At 59.9% G+C, this 24,606-nt stretch overlaps 2 protein-coding genes across 3 annotated transcripts; one reads left to right on the forward strand and one right to left on the reverse strand.

Annotated features, from left to right (window-relative positions):
* The first annotated feature begins 1,827 nt into the window (after window positions 1-1,827).
* On the forward strand, window positions 1,828-20,699 carry PRODH (proline dehydrogenase 1). Of its 2 annotated transcripts, none has more exons than XM_004607487.2 (14): window positions 1,828-2,139; window positions 6,816-7,024; window positions 11,683-11,717; window positions 12,155-12,304; window positions 12,969-13,033; window positions 13,362-13,478; window positions 13,982-14,061; window positions 14,789-14,870; window positions 15,785-15,877; window positions 15,985-16,131; window positions 16,624-16,799; window positions 18,434-18,532; window positions 19,987-20,075; window positions 20,152-20,699. In XM_004607487.2, exons 1-14 carry the CDS (start codon window positions 1,867-1,869, stop codon window positions 20,337-20,339), a joined length of 1,803 nt encoding a protein of 600 aa, XP_004607544.2. In that variant the 5' UTR covers window positions 1,828-1,866; the 3' UTR covers window positions 20,340-20,699. The 2 variants fall into 2 exon arrangements, with proteins under 2 accessions (XP_004607544.2, XP_054975466.1); XM_055119491.1 differs by lacking the exon at window positions 1,828-2,139 and adding an exon at window positions 2,814-2,926.
* Window positions 20,700-21,135: 436 nt separating this feature from the next.
* Window positions 21,136-24,362, reverse strand: LOC101555638 (DiGeorge syndrome critical region gene 6 like). Its single transcript, XM_004607489.3, has 5 exons — window positions 24,177-24,362; window positions 23,939-24,099; window positions 22,708-22,808; window positions 21,927-22,067; window positions 21,136-21,626 (listed from the first exon to the last, which is right to left on the reverse strand). Exons 1-5 carry the CDS (start codon window positions 24,284-24,286, stop codon window positions 21,543-21,545), a joined length of 597 nt encoding a protein of 198 aa, XP_004607546.1. The 5' UTR covers window positions 24,287-24,362; the 3' UTR covers window positions 21,136-21,542.
* Between the last annotated feature and the right edge of the window lie 244 nt (window positions 24,363-24,606).

Consider the following 24,606-nt stretch of genomic DNA (forward strand, 5'->3'; position numbering starts at 1 on the left):
TCCCTTTCCAGAAAACCACAAATCTAATTTTTTGGAGGGGGGAGCGCACTCAGCTATGATCAGGGCTTACTCCTGGCTCTGTGCTCAGGAATCACTCAGGGGCTTGGGTGGGGGGGTCATATGCAGTGCTGGGGATGAACCCCAGTTTGGCTGCATGTAAGACAAATGCCCTACAGTCTGTACTATCTCTCCAGCCCTGTTCACAGACCTACTTTATATCTTTATGAATTTGTCTACTCTGGACATTCAAGTAAACAGAATCATACAGCTCATGGTCTTCTGTCTGGCTTCTTAACTTAGTATATTATTTCCTAGGTTATTTGCATGTAGCCTGCATCAATATTTCATTCCTTATATTCCACTTGTATTCCACTCCACTCCTCCCGTTCAACACTTCATACAGACATTCCACTGTCTGAATGCACCACAGCTTGTTTCTCCATCCACTCATCAGTGGATATGCAGGTCACCTCTCCACTTTTGCTGTTGTGAATAGTGTTGCTGTGAGCTGGAGGAACTTGTCCCTGGCCTCAGAGCTGCCTGCCAAAGGTAGTTGCTCTGCTAAAGGTGGAAATTGACTGAAATAGAAATTCACTAGCTTGTTTTTTTATTATGCTGTTCTCTGGAGGTTCTTTACTAATGCTAGAGTTCCCAAAGTAATTTCTTAGGATAATTCCTTTTAGTTTAGTTGCTGTTGGGTGGCAGGAGAGTTTCTTGGAGTTTTCTATACCATGATCTTCACTACTGTTACCCTTGAGCCTTTTGAGCCACCGGGTATAGAATAAACTTACTCCAAGAGTTAGGGGTAGTAACTAGGCAGTCTAGAGGTACCCAGGGGAGCCTGGCGGTCTGTCCGTTGGGCGGGCAGAATAACTGGGAAAACCTGTGAGGAAGAGTTGGACAAATCCTTAAAGGACCTCAGTCCTATATTCTCACGTGGCCTCAGCTGTGAATCCTGGGGCTCGCGCCTCGGAGGAGCCGGGACACGCATGTTGCGGGGTGACGGGGTGGGGGTGGGGGTGCTGCGGGTGGCTGGAGCGCCCCTCAGTTCTGATCCCTTGCAGAGAAGTTGGAGCTGCGGGTGGGCAACCAAAGGGACCGTATTTCGCTCGGAGCTGTGGCCACCGGTGCACAGGATGCCGGACCACGTGGAGCCGTTATCGGGCTCGTGGGGTGAGTCGGCCAAGGGATTCTCATCATTCCCAACATTGAATGAACGGGGCCTCAGGGGAAGAGTGTGTGGCGGCTGAGACACAGGAAAGGTGGGGGCGGAACTCCTAAGAAGGGCTCGAGCCGGGGGCGTAGCCTCCTTCTCCCGGGGCGTGTCCGTTAGAGAGGCAATGCTTTCCGCAGAGAAAGGCGCTCTCCTGGGGTGGGAGGGGGATGCCCAATGGGGGCGTGGCTAGAGTTGGGGCGGGGTTTTCTCCAGCAGAAGGCGCGGATGCCGGGGAGAGGCGGGGCCTGCGACTGGAGGCGTGGCTATAATGCGGGGCGGGGTCTCCCAGAAAGGCGCGGATACCGGGGTGGGGCGGGGCCTGCAGGAGAGGGGCGGGGCCAGAGTGAGGGGCAGGGTCTCCCTGAGACGGCGCGAGTACTGTAGCGGGGCGGGGCCTGCCGGAGAGAGGCGTGGCCAGACTGAGGGGCGGGGCCTCTCTGGGAGACGGCGCGGGTCCTTTTAGGAGCGCGGGACGGGCAGGCGCGGCTCCAAGCGCGGGCTTGCGGCCCCTTTAGAGGCCGACGGGGTGCCTCTGTGTGGCCGGCCCGAGTTTGCCGGGAAGGCACTGCTGAGCGCGGGGCGGAGTCGGGGGGACGGGGCGGGGCCGGCGGCGTGTACTTAAGCCACGTTCTCTTGGCCGACGTCCGGCCATGGCTTTCAGGCGCATCTCGTCGGTGCTGCGCGCCGGCACCCCGTGCCGCGCCCCGCTGTCCACGGCGCCGGCCACCCGCGAGCAGCCCGCCGCGGCTCCGAGGGTCGCGCAGGGGCGCGGGGCCAAGGAAGCAACGCGGCCACCGCTGCCCCCCGTGGACTTCGGCAACACGCAGGAGGCGTACCGCAGCCGTCGCAGCTGGGAGCTGGTGCGCAACCTGCTGGTGCTCCGCCTGTGCGCTTCGCCCGCGCTGCTGGCGCACCACGAGCAGGTGCGCGGTGGGCACGGTGGGGGCGGGCAGGTGCGCAAGGGTGCTCAGGGGTGCGCGGCCAGCGCCCCGCGTGCTCCTCTGCGAGTCCCGGGAAATGGGGCCGGTAGCCTCAAAGTCAGGAAGGGAGGCGTTTCCTGCGCTCGTAAACTTTCGAGCCTCATTGGTTTGAGCCTCATAAACTTTCCTATATGTTCTCTACTGCCGGTTGCAAACGAAAAACAATGTATGTTTAGGCTCTAGTTCGATCCTAGAAATTTAGCATGGAGCGTTCTTCATGTTGCCTTCGGGGAAGTCTGGTTTGAAGCCCTCTAAGGCATGGGCTTATTGCCTGGGTCCCCGAGTTCTCAGAAGCTGTGATCCAGGGGTTCCCCAGACAGGGCCACTCTGGACAGCCTTGGCGAATAAATGGGAAGCCGGGCAGACATCCAGCTTTGAAAACGTTAACATGGCAACTTTGAAACTCTCTGTACTCAGGGGAAGTAAAGAAGCAGAACACATCTTAGCACTGTTCAGCCGGCTTAGAGAGATGTTAATTATTTCATGGCAGTCTTGAGCCGAATCTGGAAAAAAGACTCTTCCCTGTCTGGGGTGTTCATTGCTCCCTGAGGCCGTGCTGAGGGGTGGAGGCTGGGTCCCGAGTGGGCACCTAGCTTTACTTGGGGTTCCAGAAGAGATGAAGCTGCTGCTGGGAAGGTGGGGAAGAGGTCACCACATCGGGAAGACTGAGCCCGCACAGGTGCTGGCCTCTGGGAGCTTTGAAGCTGCATTCAGGGCAGAGCACTAAACGGTGAGATCTGTGGGGTCCAAAGTAGACAGGGGAAAGGGCTGAACTGGACAGGAGAAGCCTCTCTGAATCTCTCCATGTTTTTGGTGGACAGTGAGTGATGTCCCCAGACACTCCTGGCCAGCCAGGGAGGAGGACCAGGAAGGACACTTGGGATCAGGGGAGTGGATGGCATGGGGGCAGACAGTGATGCCATTTATTAGAGGAGATCAAACATTTGCAGGAGGGAGATGAAAGCTGGGGAGGGGGACAGAAATGACAAAGGGAGGATGAGGCCATGACAGATGGGGTCTGTGAAAGGCAAAGACAGGCCCCTGGCTATGGAAGTGGAGAGTCAGGGGGCTGTGAGGCAGATGAGGATTGGGGTTGATAGAAGCCTTTTCTGGGAAGAGAGGCAGCAGCACACCCCTGGAGCCAGGACTGCCGCCTCCGGGTGAGCCCAGACATGTGCCACCACCCGGGCTTTAAAGCCAGTGGAGGAGGGACTGGAGCAATAGCACGGCAGGTAGGGTGTTTGCCTTGCACGTGGCCGACCCAGGTTCGATTCCCAGCATCCCAGAGCCATGGGTGGCTGCTGTCCAGTGCTGGAGAGGGACTGTGCTGGGGTGTCGGGAGCAATGGTGACATCCCCTGGTGTCCGTCAAACATGTGAGGTGCCTTGCATGCCCCCACTGAGCCCGTTCCGCCATGGCCCTTGCTCCTCTCCCACAGGAGGCAATGGCCATGACCCTGGTGCTGGAGGAATGGGCTTCAATCCACACCTGCTCCCTCCCTGACCTCTGGCCTGCGGGGAGATGCCTGCTGAGTTGGGCGGTTCTGGGCCACACCTACTGAGATAGTGGGGGAGGGGGTAAGGCCTGCACCCAGGGCATCAGCCTGTAGGAGCCAGGGGGCGTCATCATTGGGACCCAGTGGGGGGCCTGCATGTGCCAGAAGATGGCCCTTTGGGAGCATTTAGAACATGCAAGTCTTGTCTTGGTTAGGACTGGTGCAGAGGGGTGGGGGGTGCTAGTGGGGGCCAGACACAGACAAGGTGGGCAGTGGGGGCACTGAGGAGAAGGGCAGAAAGAGGGAGCACCTTCACCATTCACCCCCTCTGACTTTCATTGCAAAAGTTAGCACATGAGTGCCCAGTGCATCTCTGAACCCACAAGCCACTTGTAGAAGCAGAGGGTGGGGGGTTGCCCTGGGCTTGTAGCATGTCATCCAGGGCACACCTGGTAGTGCCAAGAAGGTTTCAGAGCTTTGTGTGGGACTTGGCTGCAGGTACCTGCAGGCCCCACCACCTTTGACAGGCCTTCCTTTTGCCAGCGTGAGCAGGTGGGTGACCCTCGTAGGTGACCAGGGTGGGAAGTCCCTCTCTTGGGGCGCAGGAGGTCAGCGCCAAGCCGTGTGGAGGTCACTGGCCCACAACACCAAGGCCAGTGGCAGCGGTGGCTGTCCTCACGCCCACTGGCACAGGAACCGCATTGCGTCAGAGGCCCCACACAGCTGGACTTGCTGATCGTGGCCTGGAGCAGGCTGGTCCGCAGCCTGAGGGCTCAGGAGCCCCCTTCTGCACACGGCACATTTCTGATGTCTAGAACATCAGGGTGCTGCTATTCAGAACCGAGTGATGGTTAGCAGGCCCCAGTTCTGCCCCTCTTCACACTGGGGTGATGTTTGAGAGGTTTCGGGCCTGTCACTCGCCCTGACCCAGGAGGATCATCCAGTGCTCCAGCCCCCAGGCTCCCCAAGCTATGGGGTGAGGTGGGGGCAGGTAGAGGGCAGGCTTCTGGTGTTGGCACTCATGTTTGCCATTTCTAATCCTTCCTATAAACATGAGATGTAATAATGTGGAAAGCCGAAGATGCTGCTAGGTAACTGTCATCCTAGGCCACCACACCGGGTATGGTCACACTTCCCGAGTGTGACTCGAGTACAGCTGCCTTCAGGCTGGTGGGGCTCAGGGATGAGGGGTTTGACTCTCTCAGACTATTGCTTTGATTAGAAATAGCTTCCAGACAGTTGGAGAGACAGTACAGGGGTAAAGGCACTTGCCTTGACTGCAGCCTACCTGGGTTTGATCCCTGGCACCACATATGGGCCCTGAGGCCCACCAGGAATGATCCTTGAGTACAGAGCCAGGAACAAGCTCTGAGCACAACCTGGTGTGCCCTCCTCCAAAAGCAAACAAACAAAACTCAGAGAGAGAGAGAGAGGGAGAGAGAGAGGGGGGGGTCCTGAAATTCTGATTCCAAGAGATGATCTACCTCATACCCCTCAAAAAAAGTAGTGGAGGGGCCAGAGCAATTGTGTAGCTGGTAGTGCACTTGCCTTACATGTGACTGACCTGAGTTCAGTCCCTAGCATCTCATATGGTTCCCTGAGCACCACCAGGAGTGGCCACCAGGAACGATCCTTGAGTACAGAGCCAGGAACAAGCTCTGAGCACAACCCGGTGTGCCCTCCTCCAAAAGCAAACAAACAAAACTCAGAGAGAGACAGAGAGAGACAGAGAGACAGAGAGAGAGAGAGAGAGAGAGAGAGAGAGAGAGAGAGACAGAGAGACAGAGAGACAGAGAGAGAAAGAGAGATCCTGAAATTCTGATTCCAAGAGATGATCCACCTCATACCCCTCAAAAAAAGTAGTGGAGGGGCAGAGCAATTGTGTAGCTGGTAGTGCACTTGCCTTACATGTGACTGACCTGAGTTCAGTCTCTAGCACCACCAGGAGTGATTCTTGAGTGCAGAGCCAGGAGTAACTCCCTGAGTATTGCTGCGTATGGCCCCCAAACCAAAGCAAGCAAACAAGAAAGCCAAAAAAAGTGGTGGAAGGGGAGCTATTCTCTATCAATTCTCAGATTTTTCCTGTCTTGGAGCGGAATTGGAGGAGAGTGGACATAGAAATTTCCAGGCAGGCATACATGTCCCCTCTTGACCATAGAGGTCTCTGGTTGTCCTAATTCCTCTTGTTCTGGCTGTCCCCACTCTGGGAACCCTGTCAGTGTTCCCCTCCCTGGATCTAAGTCAGCAGACCCCAAGGGCAGCCAGCTCTTGTTCCCTCCTGAATCACTTCCCAGAGTTCCCAGCGCCTTCCACTGGGCTCCCCGCTAGGATGGGAGCACTTGGTCTATTTTGTTCAGTCAAGAGCTGGGCCAGGGCTGGAGTGATAGCACAGTGGGTAGGGCGTTTGCGTTGCACGCAGCCGACCCAGGTTCGATTCCCAGCATCTCATATGGTCCCCCGAGCACCGCCAGGAGTAATTCCTGAGTGTATGAGCCAGGAATAACCCCTGTGCATTGCCGGGTATGATTCAAAAAGCAAAAAAAAAAAAAAAAAAAAAAAAAAAAGAGCCAGGCCAATGCATGCCGTGCCCATCCCTGCCAATTCTAGGTGGTCTTCTGGCTCACAGCTAGACCCTGGAGCTCTCTGTGTTCTGCCTGTGTTTGCGTGTTCAGCAGCCACCAGAGGGCCGGCCCCAGGCCAAGCACCATTTTAGAGACTTGGAACAATTTTTTAGGGACGTTGCAAAACCCAGGCACTTGCCTTCTAGCAAGTTTCTCCTAATCCTCCTCTTGGGCCATGTAACCGCTGAGGTGTGCAGCCAGAGGCAGTGAGGCACATCCCCCTGCCTCCAGAGATCCCTGTCATGCCAGTCTTTTGCTTCCTGTTGGCGCAGGAATACAGAGGCGCAGTGGCAGGACAAGCTTGTACCCGCCCCCTGTGGGTGATTGACAGTTGCTGCGAGTGAAGCAGCCGGCTGCCTAGGGTGACTTCCCTCATAAAATCAGGGCCCTGAGAAGCTTTTGACCCTGGGAAGAATGGGTCAAGGCACTGGGCTGGAGTGGAGAGGCAGGGTGAATGCTGGGTACTGGGAAAGTCAGGCCCAGTAACGGTCTTTGTCTTTCAGCTGCTCAACCTGGCCAGGAAAATTCTGGGGCAAAGGCTCTTTGACAAACTGATGAAGCTGACCTTCTACGGGCAGTTCGTGGCGGGCGAAGACCAGGAATCCATCAGGCCCCTGATCCAGCACAACCGGGCCTTTGGTGTGGGCTCCATCTTGGACTACGGGGTGGAGGAGGACCTGAGCTCGGAGGAGGCAGAGCGCCAGGAGCTGGAGTAAGACCTTCTCCGGGCATCTCGTGGTCACCCCAGAACCCACTGAAGCTGCATTAGGAGGCGCAGAGGATAGCCTAGCCAGCCTGCTTGGCAGCAGCTGTCCTGGGCTCTGTGGCAGGGAGGGGGCGTGTCAGCTCTGGACTCTCAGGGAAGGCCTGGGGGGTGCTGAAGAAGTGGTCAGGTAGGCCTTGGCCCATGGGGGCCCAACGCCTGGCTTGGTACCGTCTGCAAGCCAAGAGGGCTTTCTATGTTTTATTTTGCTTTGGGGGTGGTGGGTGATTTGGACCACATCCAGCAGTGCTTGGGGGCTACTCCCAGTTCTGTGCTTGGGGCGTCACTCCCAATAGTGCTTAGAGGACCATGTGGCGCTGCATCTCAAACCCGGGTGCCCTGCATGCCAGGCATGTGTTCGTGCCCATTGAGCTTTCTCTGGCCCTGTTTCTGCCTTTCCAAATGCAAACAGGAATCAGGTGTGGTGACTCATGGGAATGATATGAGATACCACAAGATGCTTTCATTCTGTAGCAGTGGAATGCAGAGGTTGTGTTGTGCCCCCGGGCTATTTGCAGCAAACTTTGGCGCACCCTGGTGTCAGGGCACTCTGGCTCACTCTCTGCTAAAGTGTTGCTTTCTTTACTTTTTAATAATTTTTTCTTTTTTCTTTTCTTTTTTTTTTTTTTTTACCTTTTTGGGTCATGCCCGGTGATGCTCAGGGGTTACTCCTGGCTCTGCACTCAGGATGCCGGGGATCAAACCCAGGTTGACTGCATGCAAGGCAAATGCCCTCTCCACTGTGCTATCGCTTTGGCCCTGCTGGACAATCCCACCATCTCACCATTCCAGAAGGGAACTCTGCAGGCCGGGGAGACGGGTGTGTGTGTGTGTGTATGTGTGTGTGTGTATGTGTGTGTGTGTGTGTGTGTGTGTGTGTGTGTGAGAGAGAGAGAGAGAGAGAGAGAGAGAGAGAGAGAGTGTGCTTGGGGTCTCTGCCCCGTTTAGCACCCTGCCACAGGACGTTTTCTGGGCCCAGAATATGGACACAGGTGGTTTCTCCTTAATCCGCCTGGCCCCTGCATAGACAGAGCTAGAGGAGGAGTTCACACTGCTTCCGGGGCGTGGCCTTAGGAGAGGCCCTGGCGAGACCTGCTCTTTCTTTGTAAGATGCCCAGTTTCCGTGCTGGCACTCTACAGGCAGGACTTCTGTTGGTATTGGGGCTCTGAGTCCCATGGCATTGGTGCCCGACCCACGTGGGGTATGGACAGGCTTGTCGGGAGCCTGGCCTCTGGCCCAAGGTAGATAATTTGCTCAGGCCCAGGAGGGGGCAGGGAGGGTGTCACATGAGCCTCCTGGCCTGGGAACAGAATGTCCCGGCTCTGCGTCTGAGCCAGCAGCAGCCCATTGGCCCAGAAAGCCCGGCCCCTGCCTTGCGATTCGCAGGGCTGAAGGCGGGGTTGTCCCTATTCCCAGTGGGGCTGCAAGCCAGGCCTCAGGGGAAGGGGTCTCACTGAGGTGCTGTTGAATAACTAAGGCACAGTCTCTCTTTGCTCTGGGTGAGGGCTGGGGCTTCCTCCTGGTGGGATTGTTTCTCCCACACGCCCTCTCCCCAAGCCCCTGCCCCTCCTTGCGCCTCCCCTGCCCCTACCATGGTGCTGAGCTACACTTCCTTGTGCCTTTGATCCCGTACCTCTCAACCTTTGTATCCCCATGGCCTGAGCTCTGGTCCCGAGCTGCAGGACCTCCCTGTCCTCCAGGGTGGCCCCTATGCAAGGCTGGCAGCAGGGGGCAAGGAGGCCCACCCAGCTCCACTAACACGTTGCCTTGTTCCTTTGGAGGGACCAAGGGGGTCCAGCTCTGCCCCATGATGTTGTCTGACTCACGGGATCTTGACCGGGGGTGACTCTCACTGCAGTCCCCATGTAGGGAGGGGAGGAAACACACCACTGCTCCAGAGTAAGACCACGGGCTGTGGGGGCCATGGGTGGTGCCAGCCTGCCCTGGGCATAACCCGAGAGTCTCAGAGAGGGCTGGGGTGTCTGCGTGTGTAGGACGGGCCTCTGGACAGTCAGGGGGACCCCTGGCACCGGCAGCAGGGTCATAGGTGAGAGAAAGGAAGCACGTGAAGAGGTGGGGGCAGAGTTCCTCAGGACAGTTGGTAGAGGGTGAGGCTGGGGCTGACCCTTAGGGTCCCCTTGCAGGCTGAGAGCACTGGGGATAGGAAGGAGGATGGGGGCTCCTTCCTGAGAATGGGCTGGGGGGAGGGCCTGTCCCTCTGCTGTCCTGTCCTCCTGCTGTCCTCCTGTCCTGCTTTTCCTCCTGCTGGTGGCCATGTGTGTATTTGCCTGTGCCCAGATGTTTGTGTGTGCACATGTTTGCGTGGGCCCCTGTGTTTGTGTGCATGTGTTTGTGTGTACATAGGTGTTTCCATGTGCATGTGTTTGCCCGTGCCTGTGTATCTGCCTGTGCATGTCTGTGTGTGCTTGAGTGAGCCTCTCCCTTTCCTCATGATGATGTAACACGCCCATTTTGCAGGGCACTGCTCTAACAAGTTCATGGCCATGCAGCTAGATGACTCCACTGCTGGCCTATTTCTTTTTTGGGTGGTATGTTGGGGGGTGTTTGGGGTCTCAGTGCTCAGGGGTTGCTCCCAGCAGGGCCCGGGGAGCATGAAGGATCAGCTGCATGCAATACAAGCGCCTTAACCCCTATACTGGCCTTCTGGCCACATGTTGGGCCCATTTCTTAGTGCCTAGGAGACTTGGTGTTGGAAATGGCTTTCCTACAGCCAGGTCTGCTGAGAAGAAGCAGGGAGAGCCTTGTTTCCTGCACCCCTGGGAACTGGCTGAGTCGTTTTTGTGGGGGAAGGTGTTGGGACCATACCCAGTGGTACTCAGCTACTACTCCTAGTGGTGCTCAGGTGAACATGCGGTGCCAGGGATGAAATTAGGGGTTCCTGCATGCAAAGCATATGCTCCAGCCCTTTGAGCCACACAGGAGGCCTGAGGGGAGGGCAGTGGTGGGAATACTGAGGGGAGCCTCATGTGACCAGCCCTGGGGACCATGCCAGTGGATAGAAGGAACCTCCCGCAAGTAGACTTCTATCTGGTGAAAGCTCACACAGAGAAAAAGAGGGGGATTGTTCTGGAGTGCGCCCCGTCCTGCCCTCCTTACTGACAAGACCCTGCCCCAGAGCGGTCAGGCCTCCCTGAGTCCCATCTCCTCTTGGTGGGCAGCTTTTATCTGGATGTACCTGGCCCCAGGTGCGGGAAGCACTCTCTCTTTCCCGGAATGGACGCTTCCTTGTACACAGAGTCAGATGCTGCTCTGCGGGTTACATCAGTGCCTGGTCCTTGGAGCTGTGGTCACCTGCCCCATATCCTGTCCCTGCGTGCAGAGCCCTGGCCCCTGCTTCAGGGACTTCAGGTCCTGAACGGGGTGTTCTGGCTCAAAGTCCCCAGATAGAAACCCAGGGTTGCACAGGGCCAGGGCTCAGAAGGGGCCCCCCTGGAGGGCCACTGGGCCCCCAGACTTGTTCCAGGCCCTGGAGGCCAACATGCCACTCCTTGATCCAGCCTGAGGCCTTGGGCTCTGATCATTCTCGGGTTCCTGCTTTCACCTTTGCCCTGAGTGCCCCGTGGGGTAAGGATGATTCTTTCTCTGTGGGGTGCGGGCGGGCGCTTGGACAGCCCTCCCCTTCAGGGGGGCTAGGGTTTGTTTTCCGTCTTCAACCTTTGCCTCCTTGAAGAGAACAGGCTTGGTCAGCACAGCCCAAGGTGGCCATGTGGCTGAAATCCAGTGCTGATGCTCACCCCTTGAAAGTCAGTGTTGAGGAGACAGGGCGGGTGCAAGTGGGCCCCGGAAATGGCTCACAGGGCTGGAGCGCTTTGCCTGTGAGAACCCAGGATTGGATCCTGCATTGTATGTTTCCCTCCCCGGGAGTGACTGCTCATACTTCCAGACATGTCCCTGCAAAAGACATGGCCCAAGAAAAAAAGGGCTTATTCACGTTCTGCAAACCGGAAAAGATGGCAGACAGGAAGCCGTCTTGCCTGCCTGGTCACAGGAAGGAGGAGCAGTGTTCATGGCAGTCCATTTTGGGAAGGGGGGAGGGTTTGCAGATAGGTGTGCCCCCAGTAAATTCCCTGCAGGCCAGTGTGTGTGTGTGTGTGTGTGTGTGTGTGTGTGTGTGTGTGTGTGTGTGTGTGTGTGCTGGGTGCTGGGGGGGGAGAGGGGGCTGGGGGGCGGGGGTGGGGGGAGGATGTTCCCGAGGCCTGGGCCTGCTTATCTGCCACCAGATGCAAAGGTTGCTGTGTAAAGCTTGCACCTAAAGCTTGCACCTATCCTGACCTGAGGCTTTTTGGGAAAGACAAGATAAGAACAACTGTCCGGGAGTGGAGTGACAGCACAGTGGGTAGGGCATTTGCCTTGCTTGGGGCTGACCCGGGTTCCTCCCAAGCACCACATGTGGTCCTCTGAGCCTGCCAGGGGTGAGCCTGGAGCAGAGCCAGGAGTAAGCCCTGAGCACTGCCAGGTGTGCCTCCCTGCCCTCCCCCACCAGAAAAATATAGAACAACTGTCTATTTTACTTTTGAGTCCTCTCTACGTTTCTCTGGGGCCGGTTTTGGCAGGGCCCTGACCCTCCTCCTCTTCGTGTCCACAGGTCCTCTACCTCTGTGGTGGAGAAGGAAGGATGTGGTGAGTTACCCCGGGGTCCAGGAGAGTCCCCCATTGTTGTGATCCCACACAGCGGGGGCTGGCCTGGGTGGGCTGGTCTGGACGCTGCATTCTTGGCCCGGGGGTTCATCAACACCTGACCAGGGCTTCCGGGGGAAGGGGAGGAGGCTGGCAAGAGTTGGGAGAGCTGGTTGGGGAGTGGGGAGAGATAGGGGGACCCCGGGCCCAGGAGAAGTGGGGTCACGGGGCTCCTGCGGGCAGAACACAGTCATCTTAGAGACCCCCGAACTGACCAGGCTGACGGCCCTCATCAGAAACAAAGTCAAACTAAGTGAGCAAACGGCCCCCACCCATTGCACCCAAGGCAACTACCGCGCTCCCCCCACCCCCCACCCATGGTTTCATCGGCCTCTGGGAAACTGGCATAGTGCGTGCTCAGAGGGTAGCTGCCTCCGCAGGCACCAGTAATCGGGAGAAGCAGTACCAGGCCCACCGCACCTTCGGGGACCGCCGGGACGGCGTCATCAGCGCCCGCACCTACTTCTACGCCAACGAAGCCAAGTGTGACAGCCACATGGAGATCTTCCTGCGCTGCATCGAGGCCTCCGGTGAGCCCCCAGCCCCCAGCCCTGGCCTCTGGGGGCCTATGAATATCCGGCTGGAACCACACCCACACCCAGCTCCCTCCCCAGGGGCCTGTCAGGAACCAGGTGGCTGAGGTGGGGTGCGGGAAGGCCAGCAGTGGCTGAGTGGTCCCCCGGACCGGGCCCCACTCCTCTCCCTAGCCCCAGCCCTGCCCCTGCCTCCATGGTGACTGCCCCGGGGGTCACAGTGCAGCCCTGAGGGGTGTTCCTTTCTGGGGAGCGGGCCCAGCCCCCTGAACACTCGAAGGTGTGGGGGTGGGTGGAACTGGGAGTCCCGGGTCTGGGACAGTGATGGCTGGGCCTTCCAGAATCCAGTGGAGAGAGCCAGTATGGGCCCAGTGCCTTCTGCCCCAGCTCACTGTCCACCTCAAGGTTCTGCTCCCAGACCCCATGGGCAGCTGGTGGCTGCTGGCCTGAGGGGCAGGGAGGGGCGGCCGTCGGGGCTGAGTAGGGACAGGCAGGTGGCTCCCTCGCCTGCTCCTTGCTGGACCCAGGTCCTTGCAGGACCGAGGGGCATGCAGAGCATGTGGGCACAGCTGGGCTGTGGGCAGGGAGTTGCGGCCCATGGGGGGCAGAGGCTAAGCTGCCCTGCGGGGCCTCTCACGGCTCTTTCTGTGGTTTCTGACAGCCGGGGCCTGTGACGACGGCTTTTCAGCCATTAAGCTCACTGCGCTGGGGAGGCCCCAGTTTCTGGTGAGTACTGGAACCTCCCAGCTACAGAGAGGGAGAGAGAGAGAGAGAGAGACAGAGACAGAGACAGAGAGACAGAGAGACAGACAGAGAGGGAGAGGGAGAGGGAGAGAGAGAGGGAGGGGGCATGGGGGAGGAAGAGAGAGAGAAGAGAGAGAGAGAAGAGAGAGAGAGCAGGAAGTCGGGACTGCCATGAGCAAGGGCAAAAATCTCCTGGGCTGCCCCCTCTAGGCTGGATCTCAGGCACGCGGGCGGAGGGGCGAGGGGGGTCCCCAAGGGGGAGTGGAGGGCTGGGTGCTCCCTCCCCCAATGCCGGGATGTGTCTCTGCAGTTGCAGTTCTCAGATGTGCTGACCAAGTGGAGACGGTTCTTCCACCAAATGGCCGCTGAGCAAGGCAAGGCGGGGCTGGCCGCCAAGGACAAGAGGCTGGAGGTGGCGGCACTGCAGGTGGGGCCCTTCCCGGAGGATGGGGGCGTGCGTGTGGTGTTCTCTCAGGGCCTGCAGCCCACCCCTCAGTGGCTAGGCTGGACAGGGAAAGCATCTGCACCATGGAACAGAGACTGAGGCGGGGCCAGCGGGAGGGCTGACCAGGACCGGCCCCAGGAGCCCCACAGGGGGTGGCAGACAGCAGGACACAGACCCACCTGCAGTAGAAACAGAACCATCAAGGTAGTGACCTTGGTTCAGATGCACTGCACGAGGTCCCCTGAGCATCACCAGGGGATGTCCCCAGCACAGAGCCAGGAATAGCCCTTGAGCACTGCAAAGAAAGACCAAAACAACAACCAAAAAGAAAAAGAAGAAAGAAAAACCCCGACAAAAAAAGAACAAACCCCTAATGGTGTCTTTATGTTGTCAAAGCAGCAGAAAACAGCAGGGCACAGGGTGTGTGTGTGGCGGGGGGAACGTGGCTGACAGTGGGGCCACCGTTTTCTCCATGTGCCGCCCAGGAAAGTGTGATGAAGATGGGCATTGCCTCCAGGCCGGAGATTGAGAAGTGGTTCACGGTGGAAACTCTGGGTGTGTCCGGGTAAGAGCTGTTCCCGCTCCGCCCCGTCCCCGCTGTCCCTGAACCTCATCCAGCCCCAGTCCTGGAGCGTGGGGGCTGCAGTGACCTGCTCCCTAAGGTGCACAGAGCAGCCAATGGTGGAGGCCGTGAGCCGGGACCTCAGCCAGAGTCCGCTGTGGGAGGAAGTGTCCTGAGCCCACAGGGCTGCTTCCAGAATCATCCACGGTGGGGGGGAAGGGGGGAGGGGCGGGGCACTACCAGGAAGGCAGGTGCTAGTGCGGGAGGCTCAGCCCTCAGAAAGCCTCAGGCCTCACCCGGGCTCCTCCCTGGCAGGGCCCTGCTTGTGCTCTGCCTCCCGCTTTGGAGGAGGGCCAAGATGCTCTTCTGACAATGGTTTCCTGCCCTGCTTCGCTTTCACCATCCTTGTGGCCAGACCAGGGTGGCGGGCCACCCTTTCGCTGTTGTCCCATTTCCTGGCCGTGGCATCCACATGTCCTTCAGTGTTGCTCACTGGGGGAATCTCATCCCTTTGCCTGGCTGTGGGGGTCCCGGAAACCCCGGCTGCCCTAGGGTTGCTGGGCCCGTGCTGGGGCGTGCAGCTGCCCTGGGAGCACTTAGCTGCCAGGCACCCCCGCCCTCCCTCCTCTCCTCAAACAGGGACTCACAGGCAGGGTTGCGGGGCTGGGCTGGTAGTTCTAGAGGGAACGGGCTGGCTTGGGGCCCCTGGACTGGTGACCGTCTCTCACAGCACCCTGGACCTGCTGGACTGGAGCAGCCTCATCGACAGCAGGACCGAGCTTTCCAAACACCTGGTGGTCCCCAACATGCAGGTGAGGCCCCTTGAGCCTGGACTCCAGCTCAGCAGGAGGCGGGGCAGGGCTGCAGCTGCAGTGGCCGAGGTCCCTGGGCCCCCTGGATCAGGGAAGAACCCACTCCTACCCCACAGGGTCCAACAGAGCCTGCAGGAGGGCGCCGGCCGCCTGCCCCCTCTGTCCTTGCAGGCTGGCCCACCCCACACCTCTGGCCTGAAGGTGGGATTTGCTTGGGGTTCCCATGCAGACCAGGGAGGTCCCATCAGCTAGAGGGTGAGGCGTGGGCGGCCCAGGCATTTGACCAGGGCTCCCATGGCTCTGTTTGGAATGAACCCCCTGCTGGAAGCCACAGCTTGAGCTGGGGTTCTGAGAAGTGATTGGTCTCTCTCCCACCAATGCCGCATTCCACAAGCTCTACCCACCCGCTGGGGACCGGAGGGCAGGGCTGGGAGGGGAAGGAGGTATGTGAGGGGGGATCGAGGGGGGGAGGGGGGAGGAGAGTGTGTGTTTGTTTGGTTAGGGTCAGTGTGCAAAGGTCAGTGGGGGCCCCCATGCCGCCCAGGCTTCAGGGTGAGTGTTGGGGTCCTTGCTGACCACTCACCGTGCACCGGCCTGACTTCTGCAGGGGGGTGGTCATTCTTCCTGGCCCAGGAGATGGCACAAAGGGCTGAGGCATGTGGTCCCAAGCACCCACTGAGATGGGCCCCAGCACTAGGGGTGTGGTTCCTGCCCCCCCCCAAAGAAAGAACAAAAGAGCAAATGTCTTCCTGAGCCCAGGGGCTGATTTTGGGGTGCAGGTCACACTGGTCTGCAGGGGTACACTGACTTCTAGGGGGCCCCTCCCTGTGTGGACTTGGGGCAGGCACGGAAACAGGGTGGAAGAGGGCCCTGCCCCTCCAACCCTCGGCCCTGACTGCGGCTGTCCCCCTCAGACTGGCCAGCTGGAGCCCCTGTTGTCCTGCTTCACCGAGGAGGAGGAGCGGCAGATGACTCGGATGCTGCAGAGGATGGACGTCCTGGCCAAGGTCTCGGACCCTCGGGAGCGCCCAGTATGGGGGATGGGGTGGGGGAGGCAGTGCCTGACACCCCCTCCAGCCTCTGACGAAGCCAATCTCCCTCCCGCCCCTCCCAGAAAGCTGCCGAGGTGGGCGTGCGGCTGATGGTGGACGCGGAGCAGACGTACTTCCAGCCGGCCATCAGCCGCCTGACGCTGGAGATGCAGCGCAAGTTCAACAAGGCCAAGCCGCTCATCTTCAATACATACCAGTGCTACCTCAAGGTGGGCGCCCCCGCGGGGGCCACCCCACCCCCATCCTCATGCACAACAGAATCTCCCGCCTGCTTGTCCTGTCTCACCCCCACCTCTCCATGAGCTCGTGAAAGTTTGGGGCTCTGCTTACTAAGTGCTTACCCAGAATATGGCACAGACCTCAGGGAGCCCAGGAGCACCCTAGCCCCAACCTGGTCCGGATGTGAGCGGGTGGGGACCCAGGCACAGGGGAGGGCCACGGCATGTGCTCCCCTTCCCCTCTCCCAACTCCCCCACCCCCCGCCATCTGCACCAACACCTCACCACCCCCCACAGGGCTGTCCCCACTGACACCACTCCTTGGGGAGAGACCAGAGCATCTTCCCCAGACCCACTTGGCCCACAGGTGGGCATGGGGTACCACCCTCAGTCACTGCTGCTGGCCCCCGTGCCCCAACTGAGTGCACCTGGGAAGGTGGGGGTCTTCCTGGTGGACACCGGACCTCGGCCCTGATCCCATAGGAGGCCTACGACAACGTCACCCTGGACTTGGAGCTGGCACGCCGCGAGGGCTGGTGTTTCGGGGCCAAGCTGGTGCGGGGCGCATACATGGCCCAGGAACGCGCCCGCGCTGCAGAGATTGGCTACGAGGACCCCATCAACCCCACCTATGAGGCCACCAATGCCATGTACCACAGGTGTGTCTCCATGGGCTTCCTGGGGAGGGAGGGAGAAGTGGGGTAGGGCTGCCGGAGGTGACCCCAGAGCACCCTGGGACTGGGGGAGTTCTGTGTGCTGCAGGTCTCCGCCCTGTTTGCTTTTTCTGAAAACATCAGGGTGGTTTTCTTTTTTCTTTCTTTGGCCTTTTGGGTCACATTTGGCAATGCTCAGGAATTACTCCTGGCTGTGCACTCAGGAATTACTCCTGGTGGTGCTCAGGGGACCAAACCCAGGTCAGCCTCGTGCAAGGCAAATGCCCTACCTACTGTACTATCACTCCAGCCCCTATGGTGGTTTTCATCTGGGGGCTTGGGGACCACAACTGGGAGCTGCTTGTGGCTTGGTGCTTGGAGGGCAGTGCGGTGCTGGGGATCAGATGTGGGCCTTCCCCGGGCAGTGTGAGCTCCGTCCCCAGCCCCTATGGTGGGCACTGCACTGTATGTAGCACTGTCGTCCCATTGTTCATCGATTTGCTCGAGCGGGCACCAGTAATGTCTCCATTGTGAGACTTGTTGTTACTGTTTTTGGCATATCGACTACGCCTCGGGTAGCTTGCCAGGCTCTGCCATTCGGGTGGGATACTCTTGGTAGCTTGCTGGGCTCTCTGAGAGGAGCAGAGGAATCAAACCCAGGTCGGCCGCATGCAAGGCAAACGCCCTACCCACTGTGCTATCGCTCCAGTTCATGGTGGGTATTAATTTAGTAAATTGGTGGTGGGGTGGGGCACACCTGGTATATGTAAGCTCAGGGCTTACTCTTGGCTCTGTTTAGGGATTACTTCTGGTGAGGCTTGGGGGACCATGTGGGTTTGTGGGGATCTAACCCTGCTGCGCTATCACTCTGGTTCCTGTGGTGGATGTTTAAACATGTCTTGTTTTGAAACAAATCTCTTGGCCCCGCCCCCGGGCATTCCCCAGCACTCGGAGGAGCCTGTCCTGAGTTCTTGACCCCGCCGCATCCCATCCACTAGCCCTTGAATTCACCCCTGGATGCTCAGCTCTCTGCGTGTACTTTTGTGCCCGCTGCCCCCCACCCCCCTTATCTTGTTGGTCTTGAGTGCGGAGAGGCTGGCCGCTCCTTTTTCTGAGACTGTGAAGGTTGCAAAATCAGAGAGCCCCAAAGTCCCTTCCCGGCCTCCCGTTCCCAGGTGGCACCTGTTCTCTGTGTCCCTCTGTGTTGTGTACTCGGCACACTGGTGCCCCCCCCTGCCCCCAGCAAGGTTGAGATCCCCACACTCCTCACACAACTGGGTCTGACTGAGGTCCCCGTGGGCACCAGCAGGCCGAGCTTCCCCTACCTCTGACCCTCTGGTGCTACCCTAGACAAGGAGGTGCCCACGTCCACATGCCTATCGCATCAGCGTTTGCTGCCTGCCAGTTGTCACTGCGGTGACCCTGGCTAAGGCTGGCCTGTCTCGTGCCCAGGGGGAGGCCTCAGCTGTCCTGAGCTGCTGGGTGCCCCTGGGAGACCACTGCCGAGCGCACCCGCCGGTCCACACTGGAGGTGTGCAGCATCCTGCTCGGCGCGTGTGATCCCTGTGGCCTGCAGGTGAGGAGGGTCAGCTGCTCCCCACTGGTCCCGCGCCAGCCCAGGCTCACAGACCTCTCCGCAGGTGCCTCGACTACGTCCTGGAGGAGGTGAAGCACAGCGGCCGGGCGGAGGTGATGGTGGCTTCCCACAACGAGGACTCGGTGCGCTTCACGCTGCGCAGGTAGGCGCCCCGCCGGGCACACACACACCTGGGGGCACGGTGGGTGTCTGGGGGGCCAGGCGGGAGCTGGTGCTGCCCCCGGGCCTGGCTGGCCGTCCACGAGTGCCGGGGAGCAGAAAGGCTATTTGTAGTTACTCTGGCTCTTTAAAATTAATGACTGCCTTATTAAGAACTGAAGTACAAAAAAAAAAAAAAGAATAAATAAACCTCATTAGGTGACTTAAATAGCTTCCTGAGATGCAAAATGCACAAGTACTGTGTGAAAGCTCCCATGTGTCACCTTATTACTCAACACTTCCAGCCCCATGTGTGTGGCGGGTTCCTGAGGTGAGCAGCCTTGGAGAGGACCGCGGTGCAGCCGGTCAGGTGCCAAGCGCTTTGCCCCCCTCCTGCCCTCACCCTGCACTGACTCCTGCACATGAACCCCCGCTTCCCAGGAGCAAAGCGGGAAAGCGAGGAGGAGAGCGGCTGTGGGCAGCTGGTGGAAGGTCCCTGAACCTCGCTGTGTCCCAGCTGAGCCGCTTTCAGGGTCACGTGGCCGTTGCCGTTGTTCTGGCAGGGCCCTCAGGTGCCCCTGCCGGAGTGGGGTGGGACAGGGCCCAACGCACAACTCTGCTGCCAGCACGGCCACCCGCGTCCTTCCTCCTCAGGCGGGAGCCGGCATTAAATGGGCAGCCCTCAACCCAGAGATACGACACACTGGGGATTTTTTTTCCCCCCTTGGGCCTCTTTCGGCTGTGCTCAGGGCATACACTTGGCAAGCTCTGGAGACCATGTGGGGTCCCTCAGCTGGCCCAGGCATGTGCAAGGCAAGCCGCTGTCCCTTCTGTCCTGTCTCTCTGGCCCCAAACTCGGGGGATTTTTGCTACGTTCTGGCAGAGGTCAGAGCAGCACTCACAGAATCATGAGCAACGTTTGTAGTTGGGAACTTTCCAGGAGCCACACTGAAGAGGGAAGTTCACAGGCAGTTTCACATTTCTGTGACATCTCAATTAGCCCAGAATGTCTACAACAGTGCCACTTAAACCAACGTTTAGAAAAACTACAGTCACCGCCATTGCGTTAGTACTGCCTCTTCTGGTCTCTTGCAGGCGTGGCCCCTTGGCTTCCTGTTTAGACATCTTGCCCTCATGGGGAGTGGCAGTGGAGTGGGACAGAGCAGCCAAGGGATGGGAGGACAAGAGGCGGGTGGGTGGACATCAAAGAAGAGGGGCTGAGGAAGAGTGGTGGGAGGGCAGCAAGGGTCCCAGGGAAGACTGCCAGGTGGGTCTGCCCGCTGGCCTGGGGAAGGAGGCAGGTGGTGAGGTCAGACTGAAGGGGCTGGGCCTGGGGCAGTGCCATGGCAAGGGGCAACTTTGAGCCTAAGTGGGAGAGCAGGCGGTCAGAGGATGGAGATGTGCTTGGGGGCAGTCTGGGAGCGGGAGAGGGTCATGCATAGCCTTGTCCACCGACAGGATGGAGGAGCTGGGCCTGCACCCTGCAGACCGCCAGGTGTACTTTGGACAGCTGCTGGGCATGTGTGACCAGATCAGCTTCCCGCTGGGTGAGCTGGCCTCCCTGCAGGGCGGGCTGGGGTGGGCGCTGGGGTCCAGGACTCACTGCCTTTACCCTGCGCACAGGCCAGGCCGGCTTCCCCGTGTACAAGTACGTGCCGTACGGCCCCGTGATGGAGGTGCTGCCCTACCTGTCGCGCCGTGCCCTGGAGAACAGCGGCCTCATGAAGGGCGCCCAGCGGGAGCGGCAGCTGCTGTGGCAGGAGCTCTCGCGGCGGGCCCGCACCAGAGATCTCTTCCACCGGCCGGCCTAAGACGCAGGGGCTGCCACTGCATCCACTGCCAGGCTCTGCCTGCCCAGGCGGTGGCCTCCCAGGGCCCAGGGGAGGTGGGGTCCCGAGGGCCATGCCACAGTGTTAGCCACACCCCCACCTCAGACTCACCTGACGTGGTGAGACCAGATGGAGGTGGGGCCCCCTCGTACCTGCCAGAAGTATTGCCGTCTTGGGGACTGCTTTGAATAGGTGGGCCTGGCCCATCGCTGCCCACCCTACGTCCCTGGACCTGAAGGACGGCTTTCACCAGCGCCCACTGATACCCACCCACCCCCACCCCTGGAGGGACTGCGGCCAGGCTGGGGAAGCATTCCTGTTTAATAAACCACTACTTCTGCAGCTCAGGGTCCTCAAGTGCATGTAACCTGAGCTCCTTTCTGTGCGGGGTCAGCAGCAGAATGGGCGGCTGGGATGGCTACTCTTTCTGGCTTTTTTAGAGTTCCCTTTAGGCTGCGTCCTCTACCCAGCCACGCGGGGGTGCTGGACACCCCACCCTCCCTCATATCTGGGGTGACATCAATGGAGACAGGATGTGGGCACCCTGGGTCTCTTCCTTAGACCCTCTCACTGTTCAGTCAGCCTCTCGCCCCCACTGCCCAGGTCACCCATAGAGGGCACCCCCTGTTGAATGCAGGCACCACCCCAGGCCTGGCCCCTGGAGCAGACTGTGGTCCTGGGGCTTCTCTGAGGCGCCCTCTGCTGGTTGCTCTGTAGGTCAGAGCTAGAGGGCGAGGTCCCAGCTGGGCCCTGGACACACACAGTCACACACGCAGGCCACACTGAATATCTTTATTCTCCTGGTATGTGGGGCGTGGACCCACGAGATTCTCCCCTGTCAAGGCAGGGGCTAAGCCTGGCCGAGGTCGAGATGTGCTGGAGGAGTGAGAATGTGCTAGAACCTTCAGCACTGGGTCTGAGGCAGCTGGGGCTGGTGTCCCGTTTACTAAACTGTCCGTGCACGTGTTCACAGAAACCCGGGTGAAGGTGGGTGTGTGGTGGGCACAGCCCCGATCCACATGTCTGTCCTGGGAGAGGGTGGGTGGGAGCCCCTCCTGCAGGCAGTTGGGAGCTGGTGGCCAGATGCAGGAAGACTTGCTCCGTGCCGCCTCTGCAGCCCGTGGCCAGTACAGCGAGCCTGTGCTCACACCACAAGGGAGGGCGGCAATAGAGAGGCTCCAGGTGCTACAGGCCGGCCTTCCCTGCCTGGCAGCCCCTCTGCTGCAGCTTCCGGATGAGCTCCAGCAGGTTCATCTGCAGCGTCAGTTCCTGGGCGCAGAGGGGCTGCTGTGAGGGCCACAGTGCCCTGCAGAGGCCTAGCACCAAGGCATGGAACAAGCACCAACAAGCCACCCACGGGGCCGACTTCCCTGAAGCTGGTGGAAATCCACCCAGAAGGGGTCAAAGTGGGTGCCCCCGGCCAGCGGGGAGAAGAGTGGACAGTCCTCTGAGCTGAGCACAGGCTGGAACCTTCCTGAATTTCCGAAGCCTCTCTGACATCCTCCCCACCTCCAGAGGGAACCAGGGCTCTGGGGCTCCCGTGTCACCTGGAAGGCCCCTGGCACTGACCTGTGGATTGGTGGTCACATAGAAGCCAGCGACCCCGGCCTTCTCCAGTGTGCTCTGCTGGTCTGCCACCTTCCGGTCCAGCTCCAGGACGATCTTCTGGTCCATGGCCCGCTGTTCCTCACGGATCCTGTGCTCCACTGCCTGCCGCCGGATGCATGGAGGAGGCAGTGTGAGCAGTAAAGGGTCACTGGGGCTCAGCACCAATGCCACACCTCTGTCCCCATTAATGTGTCAAACTCAAGCTTCTGGTCGACCAACTAACCAGCCCCTCTGAGCTTCCCAGTGGCTCAAGCGCTGAGATCACTGCTGGTGCCTGGATGCACCTTTGGCATTCCTGCGGGTAGCCTTGCTCCCAGCTCTCCCTCCAGGTCCCCTCTGCTGGGGGCTGCTCCTGGTACTGCTGACAGCCGCTGGCCACCAGGAACTGTGCCAGACAGGCCCTACCTTGGCTTGCTCTCAGGCTGGCCACTAGCTCAGGAGCCCTGTCAGTCTGCTCCCACACCCCGGTTTCCGGCCGCCAGGGGGACCCTGGTTACGTGGCCATAGGCACCCAAGCTTCTGGCTTATCCGAAGGCTCCCCAGCTGTCACCCCAAATGTCAAGGTCACAGTGGTCCTTCCCTGGCCTTCCCCGGGAAGAGCCAGTCTTGGAGACAGATGGGGAGGAAGGGGGCTCACCCAGGCCTCCACTACCCCCACGGTCCAGACCCGGAACATCCGACCCCTCCCATGAAGAGCCACGTGCCAGGTCTTACCCCTGGACCTAGGGCGCCGCACCCCTACCTCCAGTTCTCGCTGCTGCGCTGCCTGCAGCACAGGCATGTTGTGGGGCCGGCAGGTCTGCTGGGCTTCCTGGTGCTTCTGCCGCAACGCCTGCCTGAGCACTGGGGACCAGACCACAGAGACTGTGAGCAGACAGGCGCAGGGAGCTCCTGTTCCCTCACTTGAAGGAGGTGCAGCCCCTCCTGAAGCCCCCGCCCGACCCAGAGCCCTACACAGAAGCTAGAAGCCTGGCGAGTTCACCAGCTGGGGATGGAAGCCAGGTCAGCAACGGCCCTTCCCACTGTACTATCTCTCTGGCCCAAGTGCAGTCCTGCAGCGCACTGCAAGTACGGGACCAATGCTGACCCCTGGGGATGCCTGGAGTCTTTTGAGGGTGTCACTGGCCTCTAGTGGTTGAAGCCAGGAATAACGCTGCTAAACAAAGCACAAGCTATGTCCCCAGGCAGTGTCCTGGCACAGGGCCATGGGTGATGGGGTACTCACCGGTGGTCTTTAGGAATGGGGTGGGGGGACATGGTGAGTCCTAGAACGCTGCATAGACTTAGGGCTAAAAAGCCTTTCTATTCGGCTACTCTTTCAACTTCTCTGAGTGCTTATTTTTTAAAAATACATAAGTCGGGGAATCGTGATGTGCGACATCTGGCAGGGCAGCGGGTTTTCCAGCACACCTGCAGGAAGGCTGTCGTGAGAGGAAAGGCCTGGGAGCAGCGACGCTCATGAGGCTTGACGGCTACAGATGTAGCTCAAGGGGGCGTGGGAACCGATCGGCCACGGGGCGCTACAGATCTCTGCAGACTGAGAAAGGAACCGGCCGTCAAGGGCGAGCAAGAGTTGACAACACCGCAGGGGATCCCTGGGCACGGCAACCGCCAGGACGTGCCTAGGGGCTGAGCAAGCACCTGGGCCGGCCTGCCTGGGGCGGGGTGCACCGCGCCTGCCGAGTGCGGAGTTTCGGGGTGTGAAGTTACAGGATCGGTGCAACTGACGGACAGGAGGAACGCGACCCAAGGGCTCCCCGAAACAGCGCTGGCGAACGCTTCGCCGTCTATAGAGCTGTGTCTTTTCAGGCTGCTCTTCCGAGTCACGCCCAGGGAAGGGCGGGCCCGGACCCCAGGGCCCCCCGACCCCCAGGTGGTGGTAATGGTGATGATGGTGGTTGTGGTGGTGGTGGGTGGGTGGGTAGGTGGCGACCACGGAGAAAGGGCGCCTGTCGTCCCGTCACCCCGCGCACCTCGGTGCTCGTTCTGCAGCCGCAGGCGCTGGTTGTACAGGCTCTTCTCGGTGAGGTGCTGGATCTCCAGCAGCCCCTGCACGATCTCGAAGACGGTGCCGTCGAGGAGCGCCAGGGCCAGGTCGCTGAGCGTGGTGTAGGACAGGCGCTGCTGGAAGGAGCTGCGGGCAGGGGCGCAGGGTGAGCGCGGGCGGCAGCCGGGGCAGCCCGGCCCGCCCGCGGCCCCGCGGCCCCGCACCTGGGCAGCTCCTTCACCAAGCTCTGCAGCGCCGACAGCAGCTGGTAGTGCCGCTCCTGCTGCCGGGTCCCGTCCGCCGCCTCCTCGAAGGCAGCCCCGTAGCGATCCATGGCTGGAGCCTCCCGGCGTCCGCCCTGAGCGCGGCGGACCCCGCTTCCTTTTACGACAGTCCCGGCGCCGCGCGCCCGGCCCCGCCCCCGGCTTTACGACATTTCCGGCTCCGGCGGGCGGCGCTTCCCTGCCCCTCCACCTGCCTGCCGGCTCTCCGGAAGGCCGAGCTGCCCCAGCCAGTCCCCGGGACCCTACCCAGGAGGGCCTGACCCTGAGCCTTCATTTCGTCCACGCCGCGTCTTTAGTGAAGAGGGAAACGCGGTGCATGATGGGGCCGGAGTGATGGAACAGGGCGTGATGGAGTAGGGCGTTTGCCTTG

The sequence above is a fragment of the Sorex araneus genome, chromosome 11, assembly GCF_027595985.1.
Source record: "Sorex araneus isolate mSorAra2 chromosome 11, mSorAra2.pri, whole genome shotgun sequence".
NCBI lineage: Eukaryota > Metazoa > Chordata > Mammalia > Eulipotyphla > Soricidae > Sorex > Sorex araneus.